Here is a 22,500-nt window from a genome sequence, read left to right as displayed (position 1 = left end):
CAGTGTACTTCCTGTTTAATACAGTGTACTTCCTGTTACAGTGTACTTGTCCCGGCTCGTGCTGCACTTCCTGTCTGGCTCGGTCAGGGCGACCCACAGCTCTCTGTACTGTACAATTATAATAACTCCAGCAGTACGCTGATCAGAAAGGGTGTGTGTGTGTGTGTGTGTGTGTGTGTTCCACATGCAGATGATGACAAATGAAAGCAGACTGCACTCAGACAGGGGTGTCTTCACTCAGCAGCGTGTAAAAACCTCCACACTGTCAGAGACGGCCATGTTGTCTCTGCTTGGCTTAGACACAGTGTGGTGTCTCTCACACACACACACACACACACACACACACACACACACACACACAGTGTTTCGGCTGTAACTCATTTCACAGTGTGTGTGTGTGTGTGTGAGTGTGTGTGAAAGAGAGAGACAGAACTGAAACACAGACGTCCTCTCACTCACACCCCTGACCATTTAATACCCCAGAGACTAAACACAGACCACACACACACACACACACACACACACACGGGTGTGAGACAGGGTGGGGGTTATATATCTCTATATGATGATAATGATGAAAACGAGACAGTTTTGACCTTGTGTGTGTGTGTGTGTGTGTGTGTGGATTAGGGGTTGGGGGCAGGGTTTAGTCAGGGGGCAGGTTCTCGGGGGCAGGTTCTCGGGGGCAGGGGGTAGAACCCTGGATCTGGTCTGAAGCCGGTGACGTCGTGCTCTGATATCAGTGCGGTATTATTGTACATAACAGAACTGGGCTCAGAGCTTTAATACTAAATATAGCTACTGTATGCGAGTGCGCATGCGCGTCTGTGTTCATACGTACACACATACATACATGCACAGATACACACACACACACACATGTATATATATACAGTGACTTACACTCCAGGTGTTTCTTCTTGGGTGCCATTACTTCGTGCGTTGTGGCCTTACACACAGCGCGCGCCACCTCGGACCCGGTCAGGCTGTACTGGGCCGCGGCGATCCGGTCCGTCAGGGTCTGACCCGACATCTCCCCGCCCGGTGTGTGTGTGTGTGTGTGTGTGTGTGTGTGTGTGTGTGTGTCCGCCGCGGGGAGATCACTCTGATTATTATTATTATTATTATTATTCCTCCTCCACTCCCCGGTGTGTTACAGCGGTGTGTGTATGTGTGTGTGTGTGTGTGTGTGTGTATCCGCTCTCCCGCTCCGGAGATCACCGAGGCCGCGCGGTGCCGCTTCTCCTCCACACACACACTCACACACTCACACTGTCGGTCTGTCGGTCTGTCCCGGTCGGTACTAACGGAACCGAGTCACACTCAGAGACCTGCGGCTCATCCGCCACCGGAGCGCGCGCGCGCGTGTGTGTGTGTGTGTGTGTAAGAGCTCCCACAAACGCTAATAATAATAATAATAATAATAATAATAATCCTCTCTCCGTTAACGCGTCTCTCTCCGGCCGGTGCTCCTCATGTCTGTCCCGCAGCGCGCGCTCTCTCTCTCACACACACACACACACACACACACTCACTCTGATCCAGGATTTAATTTTTCCTTTTATGTTTTTTTTTATTCCCAGTGTGGCTCCGCCCCTTGCGCGAGTCTGTATGACGTCACTTGCGCGCTGACGTTACGGCGCAACTCAGCATCAGCACCAGAGCATCAGCGCAGGAGTGTAACCCCGCCCTCTGTCCTGAAAACATGTCAATCATCATCTCCTAGCCAATCACAGCACGGCAGGGGGCGTGGCCAGGAAGGCTGAATCTGTGGGAAGATAAAGTCCAGAATCCTGATGATCTGAGCGGTGCAGTGATTTATTACAGGGTCTTCACCACAAGTGTCTCTAATGTGGAAGCAAATCAGGCTCATCAATAATTCACACAAAACACAGGATGCACACAGGCGTACCCCAATTCACATGTGGGGAACCCAACTCACGTGCACAAAACAAATATATATTCAGGAAAAAAAAACAGCTCACGTGCACAAAACAAATACATATTCATAATATACGTTTCACAAATTCACAGATGTACAAGTGTGTACTAAATTTTTAATGTTTAAAATTCACAAGTGTTTGATGGACTGTGAATGTAAAAATCATTGTTCGTGTGTGAATATCCCTGGATTTGTGTGTGTGTGTGTGTGTGTGTATTTTTGAGACTTTGCTGGCAGCAGCATGGGTCACTCGTACTCTTTAGCCAATGAGATGCGACCTCACCATTCGACCAATCACAGCCCTCCGCGAGCGCAGCACTCAGGTATCTCAGCTTTGAAATGAAGTTTTACTGACTCAAACCAAGAACAGGATGCACGTGTAAGTTATTACTGTATTTCATAATGTTTCATTAATGAACTTCGTCAAAAATAACACAGCTAACCAGTTTACCATCTTTATAAACACTTCACTCATTACATGTTTGTCAATCAAGACAGTCACAGTTAGTGTTTCAATTTAAACAGCCATACGATATAATTCCTAAATAACAATGTCAATAATGATCACGTTCAAATTTGCTTGTGTGCCGTCACTGAGCCAGAGAGCGGGTGTCATTTACAAACAGTCTCTTCACTCACCATTATTTCTTACAATACACACTAAAAAACGCTGGGTTGCCGCTGTTGGGTCATTTTTCTGGGTTATTTACAGAGAGTTGGGTAGTTTTTGTGTAACCCAGCTGCTGGGTTGAAGTTTGATTGGCTCCTCCCCCAAAGTTCACCGGTGGATTCAGCGGCTGTCAGTCAGAGCTTCGTGTCTCTCTTGAGCTCCCACACCGCTGATGACGGTTCATTTAAGGGAAAATGACGTTAAATACAAGGTCTGTATACACATGTTCACTCACCTAAGTCACATATGACTGAAAAATTATTACTATATGTGAGATTTATTACTGTTACCGTGTTAATGTTACACTTAAACTTTCAGGCTGGTCTGAGGTAAGATAATTTAGCTGACAATAGCTGCTATAGTTAGCCACAGAACCCCACCTGTGTGTGAAGGAAACGGATAAGATGTCTGAGCTTTTATCTTTCTCTGTAAAATGTTTGCAGGGTGACGAAACTGTAACTGTAGTATTAGCATGACGCTAGCATTTAGTTAACATTAGAACTTTATTAATCTCACTGCTGTAGACAATAAAATGCTGGGGTGTTACAAAACACTGACCCTCTCACAAATATACACACCTGCTAACCCTCCCGTTTTTCACCAGTTAGTAATTTACTCCTCGGTCAAAAGTCACCGCGTTTCTCCCGAGTTATAACAATATTTGACACTTTTCCCCCTTTGGCAAGTAGTATGTAAATATGACTGCTGTATGTAAGCTAACCAGGTAGCCCTCTTTAACCAAAGTTGCTTGTGGCTCAGACTAAATTAACTATCAGTCAGCTGTACAGATAACTACTAGATGGAAGTATTAATATTTGGGTGATTGTAATGTGCCAGTATGACCCCAGATATGACAATGCATCTCCTCTGTAATTATATATATATATATATATATATATATATATATATATATATATATATCAGCTTTATCCCAAAAGCCATGCTTATTTTATTTTTGGTAGTAGCTGTCTCCATGTTTTTGTTTCAGGTTACCTATACCCTAGCTTTGTCATTTTTTTTTATTTAGTATAAATCCTATTACACATTAAATTAATAGTCTTATTCAGTTTAATCTTTGTTATTCAACAAATTTTTTAACTTTCTTTCATTTCTTTCTAAGGTTGGCACCAACATGGTGGAATACCTCCAGCAGGCTGAAGTGTCAAGGTCGTACCCCTACTGTACATCCTGACGTTGGGAGATAATGACCAGCGCTGCTCTCAGGCATTCTTCATTCTGGTGGGACAGGCTCTGGAGCAATGCACACTACTTGGGGCGGTTGATGTGTGCTTCAAGGCATTTTATATGTTTGACATTAACTATTTAAAGTAGTGTGCTCCTGTATAGGACTTTTTGTAATGTTGCTATGAAATAGCGCGGCCTACTTGAAAAGTCATAGACAGTGTTTGTATGTTAAAACAGAACCAGGGCTGGATAGTTTTGTTCTGCAGAAAAGATATCTAATGTCACAAAGAGATCCTGTTCTGTAGAAGCTGCCTCAGCCTATTTGTGTTATTACTCCATTCTGCCCTTGTGAGTAATAGTATAGTAATGATGCCGCTGTTGATTGTCTGTTCTTGTGCTTTTGAAAAATAAACGTTTTTTCTATGAACATTTAATAGGATGTTGTTTATTGCATATATGTATGGTTTGCAAAACTTTTAAGTTTTTTTTTTGTAATAAACCAGTATATCAAAGTATTTTAACTGTTTAATAGATGTGGGTAGTTTTTTTTTTTTTTTTTTAACAGATTCACTGTAAAACATGAAAATAATAATAACCTATTTGTGAGGTAGAATTAACTTAACATTCCAGTTAAAATGAACCAACATCTGGGTAGAACATTTGACCAATTTATGTGGTAGAATTAACCCAGCATTATAGTTAAATATGACCCAGCATTTGGGTTGAATATTTAATCCATTTTGCTGGGTTAAAAAAATAACCAATTTTACTGGGTTAAAATTAACCCAGCATTTAGTTAGTCCAATAGTTACCCAGCAGCTGGGTTAAAAACAACCCAGATTGGGGTGTATAATTTCAAATGTATTGGGAAAAAAGTTTGTATTTCTAAACTTTTTTTAAACATTTTTTTACAGTGTATATAATATATAAAAATAACGAGGGTGATATACTAGCATTAGTAACCAAGTTTAAAGAATTTGTAGAAATAGTTTTAGCTAAAAATAATTTGCTGAGCTTTAATAGTCAGTGATATTATTATTTCAGCACCATAAAAAGGTTTAGTCATGAGCTGCACAGCTTTTCTAGGTTTCCTGATCTGAAGGCCACTGAAGTCTGGAGGTCTGTAACTATTGACTCTGCAGAACATTGGCGACCTCTGTGTCTCAGCATCCGCTGACCCGCTCGGTGATTTAACATGGACTAACACTTCAGGGCTGAGCTGCTGTGGTTCCCATCACTTCCACTTAGTTATAACACCACTACCAGTGACTGTGGAATATTTGGTAGAGAGGAAATTACACGACTTATTCCACACAATACCCCCTAATACCAGAACATTTATACATTATCTATAAAGTGTTTATATCTATAAAAGATCTTTTCTAATATAACGTTAGAAAGGGTCACTGGATTACTGCAGGCTCTACACTGATCTATCGTTTTATACTGGAGCTTTAAGGTTCTCACACAGAGAGAGATGTCTCCATACTTACAGCTCTGAGTGTGAGTGTGAAGTGTGTGTGTGAGAGAGATGTATATGAGGTATGTGTGTGTGTGTGTGTGTGTGTGTGTGTGTGTGTGTGTGTGTGTTTTTGAGGTGTATATATGGTATATGTGTGTGTTTGAGGAGTGTGTGTGTGTGTGTGTGTGTATGTGTGTGCGTGGCTTAATTCATGCCTCCAGACTCCCTGCTCTCTCTGATCACTCCCGTGTTTGGTCTGGAGTTTGGGGTGTGAGACGTTTAACACACTCAGCAGATCGGTCTGTACTGCAGTCTGATCTACACGGCCCAGATGTCCTTCAGTTGTCCATCAGAACCCGAGCTAATGAAGATAATGTGCAGTCTGGCAGCCGACACCACGGCCCCTCCCTCGGCTCCGTCCCAAACCCATACCAAGGAGAAGGGGGTGAAAAACAGTAGATATATGTAAAACACATTAATAACCACACACTCGTTTATAAAAGCCTGATCAAAAACACAAACGTTCAAATCTCACAGAAACTGTACATTTATTATTTACTATTATTTCCCATTTTTACTAATAATGATAAAGACTTAATAAATGGTGTAGTTGTGTGTGTTCTGATTTCTGCTCAGGTGTTAATAAATGTGTGATTATTAAAGTGTCTGTATGATATGGTTCTCAGGGGTCCTTAGAGGTTTAAAACTGGCTTTAAAGGGAACCGTAATTCCTAAACAGGAAAAAGCCACAGTCAGGAGACACACAGGTCTGTGCGGAGGTGATCAGTCCAACGAGGTGATCAGTCCAACGAGGTGATCAGTCCAACAAGTTTCTCCACAGTGTGGAGCATTAAAGTCTGGGACTGAAACAGAGCTACATTAAATCCATCACAAAAAAGGGAAAGACACAGCAGAACTGGGACGCTGAATATTTCACACTGCACACACACACACACACACTGCACACACACTGCACACACACTGCACACACACTGCACACACACTGCACACACACTGCACACACGCACTGCACACACGCACTGCACACACGCACTGCACACACGCACTGCACACACGCACTGCACACACGCACTGCACACACGCACTGCACACACACACACGCACTGCACACACACACACGCACTGCACACACACACACACACGCACTGCACACACACACACACACGCACTGCACACACACACACACGCACTGCACACACACACACGCACTGCACACACACACTGCACACACACTGCACACGCACTGCACACGCACTGCACACACACACACACACGCACTGCACACACACACGCACTGCACACGCACTGCACACGCACTGCACACACGCACTGCACACACACACACACGCACTGCACACACACACACACACTGCACACACACACTGCACACGCACTGCACACACACACACACGCACTGCACACACACACGCACTGCACACACACACGCACTGCACACACACACACGCACTGCACACACTGCACACACTGCACACACTGCACACACTGCACACACGCACTGCACACACACGCACTGCACACACACGCACTGCACACACACGCACTGCACACACACGCACTGCACACACACACTGCACACACACGCACTGCACACACACGCACTGCACACACGCACTGCACACACACGCACTGCACACACACGCACTGCACACACGCACTGCACACACGCACTGCACACACACACACTGCACACGCACTGCACACGCACTGCACACGCACTGCACACACGCACTGCACACGCACTGCACACACACACTGCACACACACACTGCACACACACACTGCACACACACACTGCACACACACACACTGCACACACACACACTGCACACACACACACTGCACACACACACACTGCACACACAAACTGCACACACAAACTGCACACATACACACACTCCATGACACACAATCCACAAACTGCACACTTACATTCCATGACACACACACACACACATACACACTGCACACACACAGAACTACACAATACTGCCCCTGGGATTTGGGACACAGCCTGGATTTCACTCTGAAAAGGGTGTAAATACTTTGTGGTGCGTCGGAGAGAAGAAGGAGGACGAACACACAGCGATAAATACTGAAAGTTCAGGTTTATTTCAGCAGGTTCAGGACTGCAGGTGTAACGACAGCGCGGCTCAGGGGGAGGAGCCAAGCAGGCAGCGTCGCATCTCATCGGCTGTGTCTCAAATCACACACTCTGACTGGAGACGTGTGCTGTGGATGATTAGCGTAACACTCTCTCACACACACTCTTACACTCTCTCTCACACTCTCTCACACTCTCTCACACTCTCTCACACACACTCTCACACTCTCTCTCACACTCTCTCTCACACTCTCTCTCACACACTCTCTCACACACTCTCTCACACACTCTCTCACACACTCTCTCACACACTCTCACACACTCTCTCACACACACACACACACACTCTCACACTCTCACACTCACACTCACACTCACACTCTCACACACACACACACACACTCACACTCACACTCTCACACTCTCACACACTCTCACACACACACACTCACACACACACACACTCTCACACACACACACACTCTCACACACACACACACACACTCTCTCACACACTCTCTCACACACACACACACACACACACTCTCTCACACACACACACACACACACACACACTCTCACACACACACACTTACACACACTTTCTCTCACACACACTCTCTCGCTGAAACTCAGTCAGTACAGATGTGTGTGTGTGTGTGTGTGATCTGAGACACGGCCTGGTGTGAAGGTGAACAGGTGAAATAACTCCTTAAGGTTTATTAACTAATCCAGATTCAGCCTGAGCTCTGCTACGAGCCGTTATCGTTTATTCTTATTATTATCATGGACATTATTTTAGCTGCTATTTTTAAAAACACTTTTAAACCGCGTATCTCTGAACCTTCACCACAACATGGAATGACAAAGAAACACAATCACATCATTCTGAGGGTTTAAAGTAACGAGTGCAATCACGGCCCCTCTACAGATAAAAATTAATCCAATTAAATAGCAGAGGATTTGGAAAAAAAACAACAACATTCATTATAAATAGAAAAAAAAAAACACGTATAAATGTTTCTAGTTTAATACTTAATTCCTTTTGGATTCCATCTAAAAGTTGAGGTGTTAATGTTTCCCACAGGTATTTACATGGAGGTGTTTGGGGTTCCATCATGTCTTTATTAGCCCTTCCAGGAAGTCCTTCTCCACCATCTCCTCGATCTCGTGTCTGGCTCGGCTCCAGAACATCTTCTGGCTCTCGTGCTTGGTGTTTCTCGTGGCGTTGGGCGTGTCCCCGGGCGGGGCTCCGCTGAGGAACGACACCGACCTGAGACCCGACTTGCTGCTGAACACCTGGCTGAGCACGGTGAAGAAGGGCAGGAGCTGCTCCATGCTACGGATACCGAAGAGGGTCAGAGTCAAGCGTCCCGGCTCCCACGCTAACGTCCGGCTCGACACGTCGTCTTCTGCACTTTTCTGATGAACAGAGGATGGAGAGTTACACCAGGATCACGCTTTAGTGAGCTTCATCACACACTTACACACACTTACACACACTTACACACACTTACACACACACACACACACACACACACACACACACACACACACACACACACACACACACACACGCACGCACGCACACACTCTATTGAGGGGTCTCGCACTAAAACTAAAACCTGCAGCCCAGACCGAGAGAGACGGGACAGAGCTCAGGACCTCGCGGAAGCAGGGTGTGTCTCTCCAGGTGTGTCTCACACAGGACATCCTTTATCTCACACACACACCTGTAGTGTTAATGTCCTGCTACTGGATGTGTGATGTTTAAAATGTTTCCAATGTCTAGTGCTAACAGGATTATAGTGTGTGTGTGTGTGTGTGTGTGTGTGTGTGTGTGTGTGTGTGTGTATATTTACCTTGGCTCTTTTCCTCAGCAGCTTGGCCAGTCGCACTACGTAGGGTTTAAACTCTCTCTGGTGCGTGCCCTGTCTCCTCACCTCCAAACCCGAATCGTCTGAGGACTCAGGGATGAACGCCCAGCGATACCTGCAGCGCGCGCACACACACACACGCACGCACGCACACACAGCAATGTTAAAACTACACTTCATTAGACACCTAATGAGATACATTACGTGATACGATTTGGGACGCGGCCGAACGTCCCTTTCAGCATTATGACAGGTGTGTTTACGGGTGAGACTTCCTGTTCTGAGCTCCTACTTCCTGTATGGGGGGAAACACTCACATCTGGAACTGCGGGAGACTCTCGGAGGGCAGGGTGAGCGCCAGGTCCAGCAGTTTACAGGCGGACAGGTAGAGGTTGAGCCAGCGCTGGCTGTTGTAGGACGTCGAAAACCCGTTTCCACCCGAGTACGTGGTCTCGAGTCCAGCGACAGAGGGACCGGACGTCCTGCAGAGCGGAAATATACACTGTTAGTGTGACATCAGAACACAGAGACACTCAGCATCCTCATACAGCTCGTGTGTGTGTGTGTGTGTGTGTGTGTGTGTGTGTGGACCTGGTGATGTCCTCGTCTGCAGTCAGCTCCTGCTCCATCAGTAGAAACACCTGAACCTGAGAGGTAGAGCAGAGCATGTTTTTAATATGACATTTAAATGATATGTGTGTGTGTGTGTGTGTGTGTGTGTGTGTGTACCAGCTCAGTGATCATGGTGGGCCACAGTGAGGTGAGATGTTGAGGAGACATGCGCAGCAGCAGAACTCTGAAGAACAGGAACACCTGCGCGTGCAGGATCGGGACCTGAGGGAGACGCAGGCTCTCCACCAACCGCTCTAATACACACACACACACCCGCAGTATTACCCTATATGTATTTAAATACACATTACTATGAACTTATTATAACAGGTTATAAACATTCCAGTGTTATGGTGTTACGATGTCTCAGGATCTGTGATGACGCGCAGGGCTCGCGGCTCGCGGACGCTACAGTCATGTGCGTGTTTAAGTTTAAGTTTATTTAATTTAAGCAATCAGGGATCTTATACAAAATAAATTAATCTCAGAACTTATTGAAACAGATTTTAAACACACATGTAAAACTGTTATCTTGATTCTAACACAAAAAGAGAATTTATAAATCTTTAAAAATGATCCATCTCTTGTGCCTAACATAAAACATCTAAATCGTGTTCCTGAACCAAGTGCCGTCCTGTACAGTGTGTGTGTGTGTGTTCATACATCAGACTCGCCTGGTCCACACTGAGCAGCTACGGGAAGCACAAAGGGTCAAAACTCAAACTCTAAACTCCAAGTGGGGTTGAAAAAATACAGTCACCACTAGGTGGAGACACTGCGCAGGAGGAGAGGCTGTACCTGTCACACTGCACGGGTTATCCAACAGCGAGGTGATGTAATCGATCTGAGGGAGGGGCTTAAGTACTGGTAATGATAAGGTCCAGGATGTTTTAGTGATGATAATCTCTATCCAAGTGTCTCCATGACAACACAAACACTCTCTGAACCTGCAGGACTTATAGGATGTGTGGGAACCCTACCCCGTGTGTGTGTGTGTGTGTGTGTATGTACCCTGTATATCCGGGAGGTACTTCTGGTACTGGTCCACTTCGCTGCTGTAGATGGTGAAGGCGAGGCGTTTGAGCAGCATGGCTCTCTGCTCCAGCTCTGCGTCACGATTACTGAAGAGGTTCAGAGAGCTGTTCTGGGCCACAGCTACACGCGCTGGAACACAGGAAGTGAGGAGGAGGAGGGGGAGGAGGAAGAGGGGGGGGGGGAGAAAGAGGAGGAGAAAGTGGAAGAAGAAGAGAAAGAGGAGAAGGAAGAAGAGAAGGAGGAAGGGGGGAAGAAGAAAAGTTAGAGGAGGAGAGGGAAGATGAAGAGGAGGAGGAAGAGGAAGAAGAGGAGAAGGAAGTGATGTGTTACTACACCAAGTGCTCAATTATAACCTACGGTCTAGAGTAGGTACTAGTACTAAAAACACACTAGAACAGAAGACCTGAGGAACCTGTGGATGTGAACCGGAGCAGACGAGATCCTGTGTGTGTGTGTGTGTGTGTGATGAAACAAACGCACTTACTCATCAGATCTCTGAAAGTGGTCTTATCATGGGTCATCAGGTGGTCTATGATGGCTCTCCAACTGAAACACACACACACACACACACACACACACACACACACACAGCAATGAGGAATAAACTTAGGCTCCACCCACTGGAATGACTATACTGCATGAAGTTATCGTGTGTCACTTACTAGCTCACACAGGACGCGTCCATCTGGAAGAAGGTGTGGTCCATGAACAGGTCGAAGGCTTCTTTCTTCCAGGCTCGGCGTGTGTACTGATACCCACTGAGACTGCTCAGGAGCTGAATACACGCCCGGTAACTCGGAGCATTGTGGGCACTGCAACAGGAGAAGAAGAGTCCTACATCTCAACAACATCATCACCATGAGGAACATCAACACCATGAGGAACATCAACACCATGAGCAACCTCATCACCATGAGCAACATCATCACCATGAGGAACATTAAAACTGTGAGGAACATTAAAACTGTGAGGAACATTAAAACTGTGAGGAACATTAAAACTGTGAGGAACATCACCATAAGGAACATCAGCACCATGAAGGACATGAGGAACATCATAATAAGGAACATTATCAACATGAGCAACATCATCACCATGAGGAACATCATCACCATGAGGAACATCATCACCATGAGCAACATCATCACCATGAGCAACATCATCACCATGAGCAACATCATCACCATGAGCAACATCATCACCATGAGCAACATCATCACCATGAAAAACATTAAAACCATGAGGAACATCACCATAAGGAACATCATGACCACATAGAAGATCATTACAACAGAGAACATCAACATTACTAAGAACATTAACACCATAGAGAATATAATCTTCATGGAGACCATTAACACAAAGAAACACAGGTACTTTAAACTCGCACCTACCCTGTGTGTGTGTGTGTGTGTGTGTGTGTGTGTGTGTATACCTGTGGTTGCGTAGATATGGCACAACGTAGTGCATGATGTTGACCAGCAGAGGGATCACTCTCTCCTTCTCATCACTGAAGAACACCATGTCCAACAGATGAGCCAACACCTGTACACACACACACACACCATCAATCACACACTATACATACACATGAAGTGTTCATGTCTGTGTGTGTGTGTGTCTGTGTGTGTGTGTGTGTGTGTGTGTGTGTGTGAGGTGAGGAGGAGTTTACCTCTGCTAGCAGTGTGAGTGCGTGAACACTGTAGACTGAGGGAGTGAAGCTGGACGCCTCCATCACTGTGAGCATGAGATCTGAAACACACACACACACACACACACACACACACATTGACTGTCATAATAATACTGCTTATCATATAAGACGCTAATCCCTGTCTGTCTCTCTCTCTGTCTCACCCTCCACGTCTGACTCCATCCCTGCTCCGTCCACGACGATCTGAGGAGACGGCTTCACCTCCAGGTTCCTCCTCAGCCAGGTGGTTTGCTCTAGAGAGGAACCTGCGATGGTCCCGATGGCCTCCACGATCTTATGGGTCACGTCCTGTTCACAAAGAAAATATAATGAAGGAGAAACCCCACGTAGAGCGCTGACACACACACACGCACACACACACACACACCGATTGTCCACTATGATATTTAATGTCCATAATGAACACTGAGAGACGAGGACCTGCCTTGGGCGCCATCTTGTGGTAGCTTAGAGCTTTACAGGTCTAACAGTGAGGATGGAATGTAAACGTGAAAAACGAGAGAACTTTATTAACTTTAATTTTTATAATTAAATTAAATATTTTTTATTATTATTATTCTCTGTAAAGTTTGACATTTCTCATCAACATGTAACAAAAGGATTGTGGTTCATTTGCTCTTCGTTAACCTCACAGCAGAGGTGGAACCATGAGGAGGTTCTCTCACCTGCAGCTCGCGCTGGTCCTTCTTATTCTCCAGAGTCGGATTCTTCAGTATGAATTCATTCAGAACTCTAAAACAGAAACCAGCGGAAAACAGTGAGGTTACAGACAGCCAGGTTACAGCTACATCTAAACAACGTGTGTGTGTGTGTGTGTGTTACCCGAGGATGAGGAACTGTCCTGGAGCAGGAAGGCCGAGCTGCACCGAGTCCTTCAGCAGTGAGAGCAGTGAGGGCCAACTGTCCACTAAACTGCACACGGGGATCCTGCAGGACATCGTTAGGAAATAAATCATATTATTATTATTATTATTATTATTAGAGACACTGATGGAAAATTTCTCAGCAAAGACTAAATTTCATTTTAAAATGTAAGAGTATTAATTATAGAGAGTTTCTATTTTTATTAGAACAATAGTGGACAGTGTGAAGGTTTTATTAACTATACTGTGATCAATAATTCAGTTATACAGTAAGTTTGTAATAAAATATTGAATTTAAAACGGTACAGAGTTACAGGACTGACTCAGCCAGCAGGGTGAAGGCTCTCATGTGCTGCCTCTGAGACACACGATGTACACACACCGTTAGGGGGCGGGAACAAAGCGCAGTGGCACATGATTGGTTAAAAGCTCCTATGATTGACATGAGAGTCGACCCCTCCCCCTCCCCTTAAAGGGGAACGCTTTTCTGTTGTGCCACTGCGTCACTCAGTGTCTCGTTGATTATTTAATGACTGATGATTAGACATGGTTACGCGTGGGTGACGGGCGTGGCCTGTGTATCAGACTCACCTCTGAACATAAGCGTAGAAGAACTGGAGCATGCAGACTTCAAGAGAGAGATGTTTCTGTAAGAGGAGAGATTAATGACATAACAATTAATATTCAGATATTGTAGAATAATCATCAGCTGTTGAAGTTTTGTATTTAAATCAGTAGAAAAATTTATTTTATTTTAACTTTATACGGAGAACAGCACTTTATAAACTAACCGGTGTTTATGATTTATTATTATTTAAGTGTAAACCGAGCACCTTCTCCTTAGCGATGGCCGGCGGCTGCTTGAGAACCTCCTTCACCGTCTGCATGACTGTTTCAGTGCGCATGGCATTAACACTCCTCACCAAATCCACCAGGAGGAGCTGTTCATCACTCGCTGTGGGAATTACCTACACACACACACACACACACAGACAATAAAACGAAGCTGATATTTGCATTCCCTCTGCACACTGAGTGGGTTATCCCAGGGGTTTTCGCGCACCTTGTTCCTGGCAGGAGTTTTGGTCTGTTTCCTTTCGTTCCAGACGTAAGCGATGGCGGCCATGAAGTGAGCGCCGTGGTTCATCGAGATCGGACCGAGCAACTCAAGGATCTGCTGACGGAGATTCTGAAAATAAAAAATAAAAATTGTTGTGAAATTTCCCCTGCACTGATTTTATACGTCAGACTTTATGATTATTATCCCAGGTGTGTTTTCTCACTTTAGTGGAGCCCAGGTTGATGTTGGAGCTGCAGGTGGCGCCAGTGGGTCGCTCTGAACTGTCGGCCAGGTAAAGGGTACTCCAGAGCAACGTGACTGAGTACATGATGGTGTGGAGAATCGACAGGATACCTGAGCGCGCTTCAGCCAGGTGCTTGTGATCCACACTCACCTGGAGCTGTGATAGAAAACACACACACACACAAACACACACACACACACACACATATCACTCCCCATGTACATGCCTCAATTATAAATTAAATAAGGTTGTGGAAGAACAGCGCCCCCACCTGGTGGTACTGAGACGACGGGTCGAGCAGGCAGTAATGAATGATGGCCGTGACTCCCTCCAGCACAATGAGGACCAGATCAGGAGGAATACACAGCGCCATCCACTGGGGTCTAAACATACAACAACCTCATTATATTTCCCTGAACCCACATTTCCTTTATCAGATCATGAATCCTACCCTGCAGTTCCTTAAGGGGATCTAGGGGGCGTACCTGGTGTCTGTGATTCCGGTCTCATATCGGTACTGCTGGATCAGATTGTCGAGGTTCCTGCAGAGCTGAAGCGTCACTGAAGCGACCACGCGACGCAGAACCCGACCCATGTAGGGCAGCGTGGCCGTGACGAGGCCGATCCACTGCGGGTGCATCTTACACGCGTGATGCTGGTGAAGCGCCCGGATCACTGCGCATAGAAACATCCCCTGTGCTGTGATCGGCTGCCCATGCAGGTACTGCAGTGACACCATTGGCTGTTGAGGATTCACATGTTCCACTTCTCCACCCAGGATCTCAAAGCCGCCACACGCAGCCCCGGCTCCACCACCACTTGCTGAACTTCCTGTTCCGGCCTCTCCACTTTCATCTCCGGGGACCAGGACGTGATGCTCGAGTACAACGAGGCTCTGGATGAGGCGGAGGAGTTGCGACTGCACCCCAGTGCATCCGTCCAGCTGGTCCTCGGACAAGTTGATGACGCTGTCCTCAGAAAGACCCTCCTCGACGGCAGACAGGTTGGTTCCACGCACCCGCTGCTCGTGCCACTTCTGAGCGCTAAAGATGGACGAGAGCAGGCAGTGCAGTGCCACCTTCTGCACCTTGCACTTGGACAGGACATCGCTAATGAAGCTGGCAAACCCTTTAGCTGAGCCGCCCATCACCTTGGCGAGCTCACTGAAGAGCAGCGTCAGGACTTCAACGCTGGTCAGCTGCATGGCCCGGTTCCCTGCCAGGTCCTGAGGCGCTGCTGGAATGTGTGATGAATAATAGCTCCTCAAAAAGTAGAGGCACAGTGAGATGATTATCTCCAGGTACATGGCGCTACGGAAGGAATGTGAATGTGAATCCTGAGGAATGGGGCAATAGAAATCTTTACCCATGACGGAAACACGATGACGAGCTAGAAGGTTCTGAAGGAGCGAGAGCTGAGGTGTGTAGGTGTTGTTGATGCTGGTGGTCGCGATGGCGCTGACAAAGCCAGCTGGAGCTGTGCGCAACATGGCAGCTATTGCAGAAAGAGCATGAAGAGTCCGAGAGGAATCGTAGATCTGCAGGTACAGCAGGACGTGCTGGTAAAGGGGATGGATGTTAAAGCGAGCAGGACACGTAGAAGATCGGGACGAGCCTGGAAGTCCACTAGCAGCGCCACAGGGAGACCCAATATCGCTCTCGATCTCAGAAACCTCACCTTCGCCACAGCTGTACCAATTTTCCAAGTCCAAGCTGTCACCAAAGAAAATGCTGGGGGGTCGGTTTTTATCTGCCTGGTTTGACTTCCGACGTTCTTCCTCCTTCTTCTTGTTCTTCTTCACCTTGGGCTTGGCTCCAGGAGACTTGTCAGTCAGACGCTCCATGATTTTACCTTTGAGGCTAAGCTGGGTGCTGCTGTGGCTGCGTTTCCGAGAGTGAAGGTCGTCTGGGTGCAGGCTTAACTCTGGAGTACCAGTTCCACTACTGTCTGGCAGCGTGACGATGGAAGGTGAGGAACTGGGTCTTGGTATTCCTTCACGCGGCTCATCTGCTGATGAAGGAACCGTTAGGAATTCCAGTGTTCCACCAGCCACCAATTCAGGGAGTGTTAGACATGGGTTGCTTGGAAACGGGCCCATGTGGACCTGGGGCTCAACAGATGCTTCTGAGGTGTTGGAACTGTCCGAGTCAGTGCGAGCCCAAACTTCTGGAGGCGAAGGTGTCTCGATTGAGCTGTCTTCCACCATATGCACCACCCTGTCCACTAGTTCGTCAAGAATCACTGCCACCACCGTGTTTATGGCGTCTTCCTCAAATTCTGCCTCTTGTGTTGCCTGATCAGACGTGTTAACAGTACTGCCGCTTCCTTCCAGCTCGCTCAAGCTGCCGTTGTCCACAGTGGAGGACTGGGAGCCCGTTGACTCTGAGCTTAGCGGCTCCTCCTGCTGGTCTGGAGGTTGATATTCGCCACAAAGGTGTAAATTTTCAGTGCTGAGGCTCAGAAGTGACAGACTGTCGCTTAAAGGGTTCACCGTCAGGCTGAAGGGCTCCATATCATCCAGAGGAAGGGCCTGGACCTTCAGGTTATCCTGAGACATGCAGTAATCTGAAGGATAGACCACATTGTAAAAACAAAGCACAGACATGCATTAAGCCCTTAGACTGTACCTAGATCCGACAGCCTTAGAGATAAAATCATAAACCAAAATTACACTGCACTTACGGTCAGGGCAGCCTGTCCCCCCTAAGCATTCCGCTTCACGTGGCGATGATCCCAGTTCTGATGCCGGAGGGTCAGGAAAGGCCCAGTTCCAGTGGCGCTGAGCCTGAACACGCTGGATGGACACACGGTGTGTTTTTGGATGCAGCAGCAGCAGGAGAAGCGGCTCAAGGACCCGAGCAATGTCGTGCCTCTGGAGCACTTGGTTGAGCCACGCCCGCCCCACAGCACTCGCCGAACTGTCCCAAAAACTCAGACTGTCCAACATGATGAAGAGAGACCTGCAGGAGGTCAGACGTGTTGGAATTAACCTCGGAATTAAGGTTTTATGTGCAGCTTTGCGGCTTTGATACTGGTCTGTGAAATTATTATTGTTTTAGTGACAGATGAGTCCTGAAATCAACGCGTTTATCCAAAGTGCTGCTTTAACTAGCTGTTTTCTCTTTACATTAGACATCACGTACCCTCTTCATCTGACTCAGGAGAACGCAAAAACACGGATCGGATTAAATCTGTTTTAAATCTCTTTGTGACTCATTAAATCTTACACAAATAATCAATAGCTTAACTCGGAATAATAAATGTACAGGGAAATCTTTTCTTCTCTGTTTATTATTAAGAATCGCTCCTTATAAATATTCAGATGTTGGTGTTTTTCCAAACAGTGAGTGCTCAGTGTGTTACGGGTGCTGTACAGTCAGACACGCTAAACTCCCGAAACACAATCCTTCTCATTAACGATGTAAAATCAGCTTGACTTTATGGTTTCATAAATAATAAATAAACACGCTCCTTTAAGCAAATTTAGAGTTCAAGGTTAAAACAGTCCTTGGATTTCCTCCAAAATGTCCAGTCTACTAAAAGTAAAGTGTGATGTCTGGGTCAAGGTGAGAAAGTCCTAATCTCAGGCTGACTGGATGATTTTAACCCAAAAATCATTCAACATCTTTCACCAAAGAGCTAAGGTTCAGTGTTCAACCACTTGGAGATTAAATAATCCTGAGAATAATGCATGTCTATGGAAGTGTAGCTGTGGATGAGATGATGCTCCTCTTGAGATCCACACAGCCTTTTATCTCACCATTTTAATAACAAAACTCCAAACTCGTCTTCTAGCTAAAGTTATTAAAGAGTCTGTAACTCATACGTGTTATTTGAAACGTCTCCACTGTCCATTTTACATCCTGAATGTGTGTCTCTCTCTCACCTGTCAAAGGTGCGACTGAAAGGTGAAGACTTGGTGATGTTCAGGTCTCGGGTGAGATGCCACAAGACTGAGAACTTCACATGAGCCTCCAAACGGATCCTCTGGAAGAAGAACAAAAGAGGGCTGATTAGGAAGTGATTGACAGATGTGAACCGATCAGTTCCACTCAGACTGATCTCACTGTCCTGCGTGTTCCAGAGACCCACCTTGTCTCTGTGCATCAGCTGGTTACTGATGACGTCCTCGCAGATGCTGGAGGAGGGAACCAGGTTGTGCAGCTGGTAGAAAAGTTCCACACTGCGCTGATGATGCTGAGGAGTCGCTCCACCCAACTGATCCCACAACAACACCGCCACTCTCTACACACACACACACACACACACACACACACACACACACACACACAGTGGAGAGAGAGGGGGAGAGAGTGTTACACTACAGTACTGGAAATAAAGGACACAGATGTACACCCCTGGTGTAACCTCCTGGTAGAGTGCATATCCTTTATCTGGGACAATTTTCTAGTTTTACTTATATTCCACTTTTTGATTGTACATGACGTGTAACTGTTGTGGTATAAGTTCAGATCTGTAACTCTGAGTTTATCTCAAGTTTCAAACTGACAAACAATACATAAGAGACTGAGAAAAAGGAAAAGGGAAAACTTAAAACAAAACAGAGATAGAAAACACAACAGGAATACAAAATATACATATAAAAGATAGAATAAGGATAAAGAGAAAAAGGTAGAACATAAAAAGCAAGAACTAGAAAATAAAAGGGGCAGAAAGAGAGAGCAGAGAGTTCAAAGTTCAAATTTATTTCTAAAGCACTGAATAAAACAACAATGTTGACCATAGTGCTGTACAGACAATAACACAATAAACAGAAAAGGACAGATAAAAGACAAAGTATACCCATATATCTAAAATTGAGTTTAAAAAAGAAATAAATGACACTAGCACCTTTCCCACTTATCTTTGATCGAACGCAATTATAAAAAATATGTCTTCAAATGGCTTTTAAACTGGCCAAGCGTAGGAAGGTCCCTAATATATGAAGGCAATCTATTCCATAAGTTAGGGGCGGCGACCACAAAAGCGCGATCCCCTCTAGACCTCATCTTAGACCGAAGAACAACAAGAAGTTTCTGTGATTGAGATCGTAATAATCTCGTTGACTTTTGTTCCTGGATTGGATCAGCAAAATAAGTTGGTGCTAAACCATGTAAAGATTTGAATAGAAATAATAAAATTAAAAAATGTATCCTAAAAGTAACAGGCAACCAATGCAATGCTTTTAATATCGGACTAATATGATCGAATTTGCAAGTGCTTGTAAGCAGTCCTGCAGCTGCATTCTGGACCATCTGCAGTCTCTCTAAGACTTTATTTTGGGCACCATAATGTAGCGCGTTACAATAGACTAATCTCGAAATAATAAATGCATGGATTACTTTTTCCAAATCTTTATTGGATAAAAAAGACTTTATTTTGGAAATCATCCTCAATTTAAAAAAGCTTGTTCTAACGATTTCATTTATTTGCTTATCAAATTTAAGTGCACTATCACAAATCATCCCCAAATTTTTTACATAATATTTTTTAAACTGGCACAGAGGACCCAGCTTAGATTCAACTGCGTTATCAAGTTCAGAGGGACCAAACAGAATCAATTGTGTTTTCGATTCAGAGAGAGACAGAGCGAGACAGAGCGAGACAGAGAGAGACAGGGAGAGACAGGGAGAGACAGAGAGAGACAGAGCGAGACAGAGAGAGACAGGGAGAGACAGAGAGAGACAGAGAGAGACAGAGAGAGACAGAGCGAGACAGAGAGAGACAGGGAGAGACAGGGAGAGACAGAGCGAGACAGGGAGAGACAGAGAGAGACAGAGCGAGACAGAGAGAGACAGAGAGAGACAGGGAGAGACAGAGAGAGACAGAGAGAGACAGAGAGAGACAGAGAGAGACAGGGAGAGACAGAGAGAGACAGGGAGAGACAGGGAGAGACAGAGAGAGACAGAGCGAGACAGAGAGAGACAGAGAGAGACAGAGAGAGACAGACGCGTCACCTTGAAGAACTCCGTGTTGTCAGCGATGTGCTTTAACATGCCCTGTGTGAGCGGCGGCCTGATCACCACGGCAACGCGGCCCTGACTCGGGCTCATCGGCTGGGTGGAGTCGGACACGCCCACACGTTCTGCCGTCACCATGGCGACAGACTGAGTCAGACCCACCAGGTCCATGAGGAGGGAAATGGCGACGGCGCGGACACTGAAGTCCAGCTCAGAGAAGCAGGCGTTCATCAGGGACTCGAGCCAGTGAGGGGGCGGAGTCACACCGCCGCTGTCTGACATCATCACCACCATCACCACAAACACACACACACAAACTGAATGTTAACAATAATGTAATAATTACTTACAAACAATTTCAATAGTGATAACAATACAAAAAAAAAACACTAATATCATCATTAATCTATAAAGTAATCAATAATACTGTAATCTGTTAAAATATACGCAGGTGTGATGTTAATTATGCGCTGGAGGAATGATGATGTAAGAGCGTGACCCTGTGCCGAACCTTCGTGCTCGTCCCTGCCGGGAGATTTAAGGTTTCCCTCGGCGACGTACACGGGGAAACTGGAACACTCCAGAAAGAGCTGACACGCAGCCGTGAACGCGGACACACACTCCTTCTCATCGAATACACGCAGCCGCTCCTGTAGCTCCACCTCCCCCTGGTTAGCCCCGCCCGCCATGTGACCCGGTGCGATGTAGAGCTCCACCAGTCTGCACAGGAAGTGCTGGAACTGCTCGAGGCAGCGCTGCATCACGGGAGCGCCCTGAGCTTTAGAGACGGCGGCAGGACCGGCGTGGGGTCCGGGGTCGCACCGGACGGGGGCGTGGTCTTCAGGCTCCGCCCCCTCGTACTGCACAAACTCCGTAAAGCTGCTCTCAGGAGTACGAATGACCGAAGGTCTTTCCCTGTCCTCAAACACGTCTTCAGGGACATCCAGAGACGCCGGGGCAGACTAATAGAGAGAGACAGGGTGTGAGAGAGAGAGAGAGAGAGAGACAGGGTGTGAGAGAGAGAGAGAGAGAGAGAGAGACAGGGTGAGAGAGAGAGAGAGAGAGAGAGAGACAGGGTGAAAGAAAGAGAGAGAGATAGAGGGAGGAGGTCTTTCTCTCTCTCTGTCTCTCTCTTCATCTGTCACTAACCTGGCGTGTGTCCTGCTCTCGGGCGGAGCCGCTGGGGGGGAGGGGGAGTGGGGAGACGAGTGGAGGCTGCACTTTGCTGAGTATTTTGGAGCAGAGACGCAGACAGTGTGTGAGTTCAGACAGACTGAGAGCGCCGAGCTGCAGCGTGAAGGCCGACACCATCCTCAATAACAACTGGGGCAGGTGCTCCGTCTGGATCTCTAGATACGTCTCCTACACACACACACACACACACACACACATATATACACATATACACACACACACACACAGACACACACACACACACACACACACACACACACACACACAGTGTAGAGAGTGAGAGAGACGTGTGTGAGACAGAGGATCTGCTGAAAGTATAAACATGTCCTGTGTTGTGTTACTCAGAGACTCAACTGTGATCAGTGTGTGTGTGTGTGTATAGGAGTGTGTGTGTGTGTGTGTATAGGAGTGTGTGTGTGTGTGTGTATAGGAGTGTGTGTGTGTATAGGAGTGTGTGTGTGTGTGTGTGTGTGTGTGTATATATGAGTGTGTGTGTGTATAGAAGTGTGTGTGTGTGTGTATATATGAGTGTGTGTGTG

General features: G+C 46.3%; 2 protein-coding genes across 9 annotated transcripts in view; both read right to left on the bottom strand.

The window, feature by feature from the left end:
- Positions 1-1,501, bottom strand: part of snap91a (synaptosome associated protein 91a) — a 32,511-nt gene extending 31,010 nt beyond the window's left edge. For all 6 annotated transcript variants that reach the window (XR_008356337.1, XR_008356338.1, XM_053486383.1 and 3 more), the window contains exon 1: positions 904-1,501. Coding sequence is in view for 4 of the 6 variants with exons in the window: in XM_053486383.1 (XP_053342358.1) it covers positions 904-1,033 (130 nt within the window). In the remaining 2 variants the exon portion in view is untranslated. The remainder of the gene's footprint in view (positions 1-903) is intronic.
- Positions 1,502-5,741: 4,240 nt separating this feature from the next.
- The window catches only part of dop1a (DOP1 leucine zipper like protein A), a 34,031-nt gene continuing 17,272 nt past the window's right edge, over positions 5,742-22,500 (bottom strand). For 2 of the 3 annotated variants that reach the window (XM_053486380.1, XM_053486382.1), the window contains 25 exons: positions 21,917-22,129; positions 21,279-21,729; positions 20,765-21,042; positions 18,900-19,052; positions 18,694-18,794; positions 17,490-17,767; positions 15,293-17,372; positions 15,079-15,190; positions 14,787-14,963; positions 14,567-14,692; positions 14,337-14,471; positions 14,095-14,150; positions 13,463-13,567; positions 13,306-13,372; positions 12,784-12,928; positions 12,599-12,678; positions 12,362-12,471; positions 11,589-11,738; positions 11,411-11,472; positions 10,903-11,055; positions 10,009-10,145; positions 9,871-9,926; positions 9,597-9,761; positions 9,265-9,394; positions 8,151-8,824 (listed from right to left, as the gene is read on the bottom strand). In XM_053486380.1, coding sequence (XP_053342355.1) covers positions 8,519-8,824; positions 9,265-9,394; positions 9,597-9,761; positions 9,871-9,926; positions 10,009-10,145; positions 10,903-11,055; positions 11,411-11,472; positions 11,589-11,738; positions 12,362-12,471; positions 12,599-12,678; positions 12,784-12,928; positions 13,306-13,372; positions 13,463-13,567; positions 14,095-14,150; positions 14,337-14,471; positions 14,567-14,692; positions 14,787-14,963; positions 15,079-15,190; positions 15,293-17,372; positions 17,490-17,767; positions 18,694-18,794; positions 18,900-19,052; positions 20,765-21,042; positions 21,279-21,729; positions 21,917-22,129 — 5,826 coding nt within the window. In that variant the 3' untranslated portion in view covers positions 8,151-8,518. Of the gene's footprint in view, positions 6,123-8,150; positions 8,825-9,264; positions 9,395-9,596; positions 9,762-9,870; positions 9,927-10,008; positions 10,146-10,902; positions 11,056-11,410; positions 11,473-11,588; positions 11,739-12,361; positions 12,472-12,598; positions 12,679-12,783; positions 12,929-13,305; positions 13,373-13,462; positions 13,568-14,094; positions 14,151-14,336; positions 14,472-14,566; positions 14,693-14,786; positions 14,964-15,078; positions 15,191-15,292; positions 17,373-17,489; positions 17,768-18,693; positions 18,795-18,899; positions 19,053-20,764; positions 21,043-21,278; positions 21,730-21,916; positions 22,130-22,500 lie in introns of those variants that run through there. The other variant, XM_053486381.1, reaches the window with a different exon arrangement.

This window comes from Clarias gariepinus, chromosome 25, assembly GCF_024256425.1.
Source record: "Clarias gariepinus isolate MV-2021 ecotype Netherlands chromosome 25, CGAR_prim_01v2, whole genome shotgun sequence".
Lineage (NCBI taxonomy): Eukaryota > Metazoa > Chordata > Actinopteri > Siluriformes > Clariidae > Clarias > Clarias gariepinus.
Note: the sequence above shows the minus strand (reverse complement) of the source record. Positions and strands in the feature narration are given on the sequence as shown.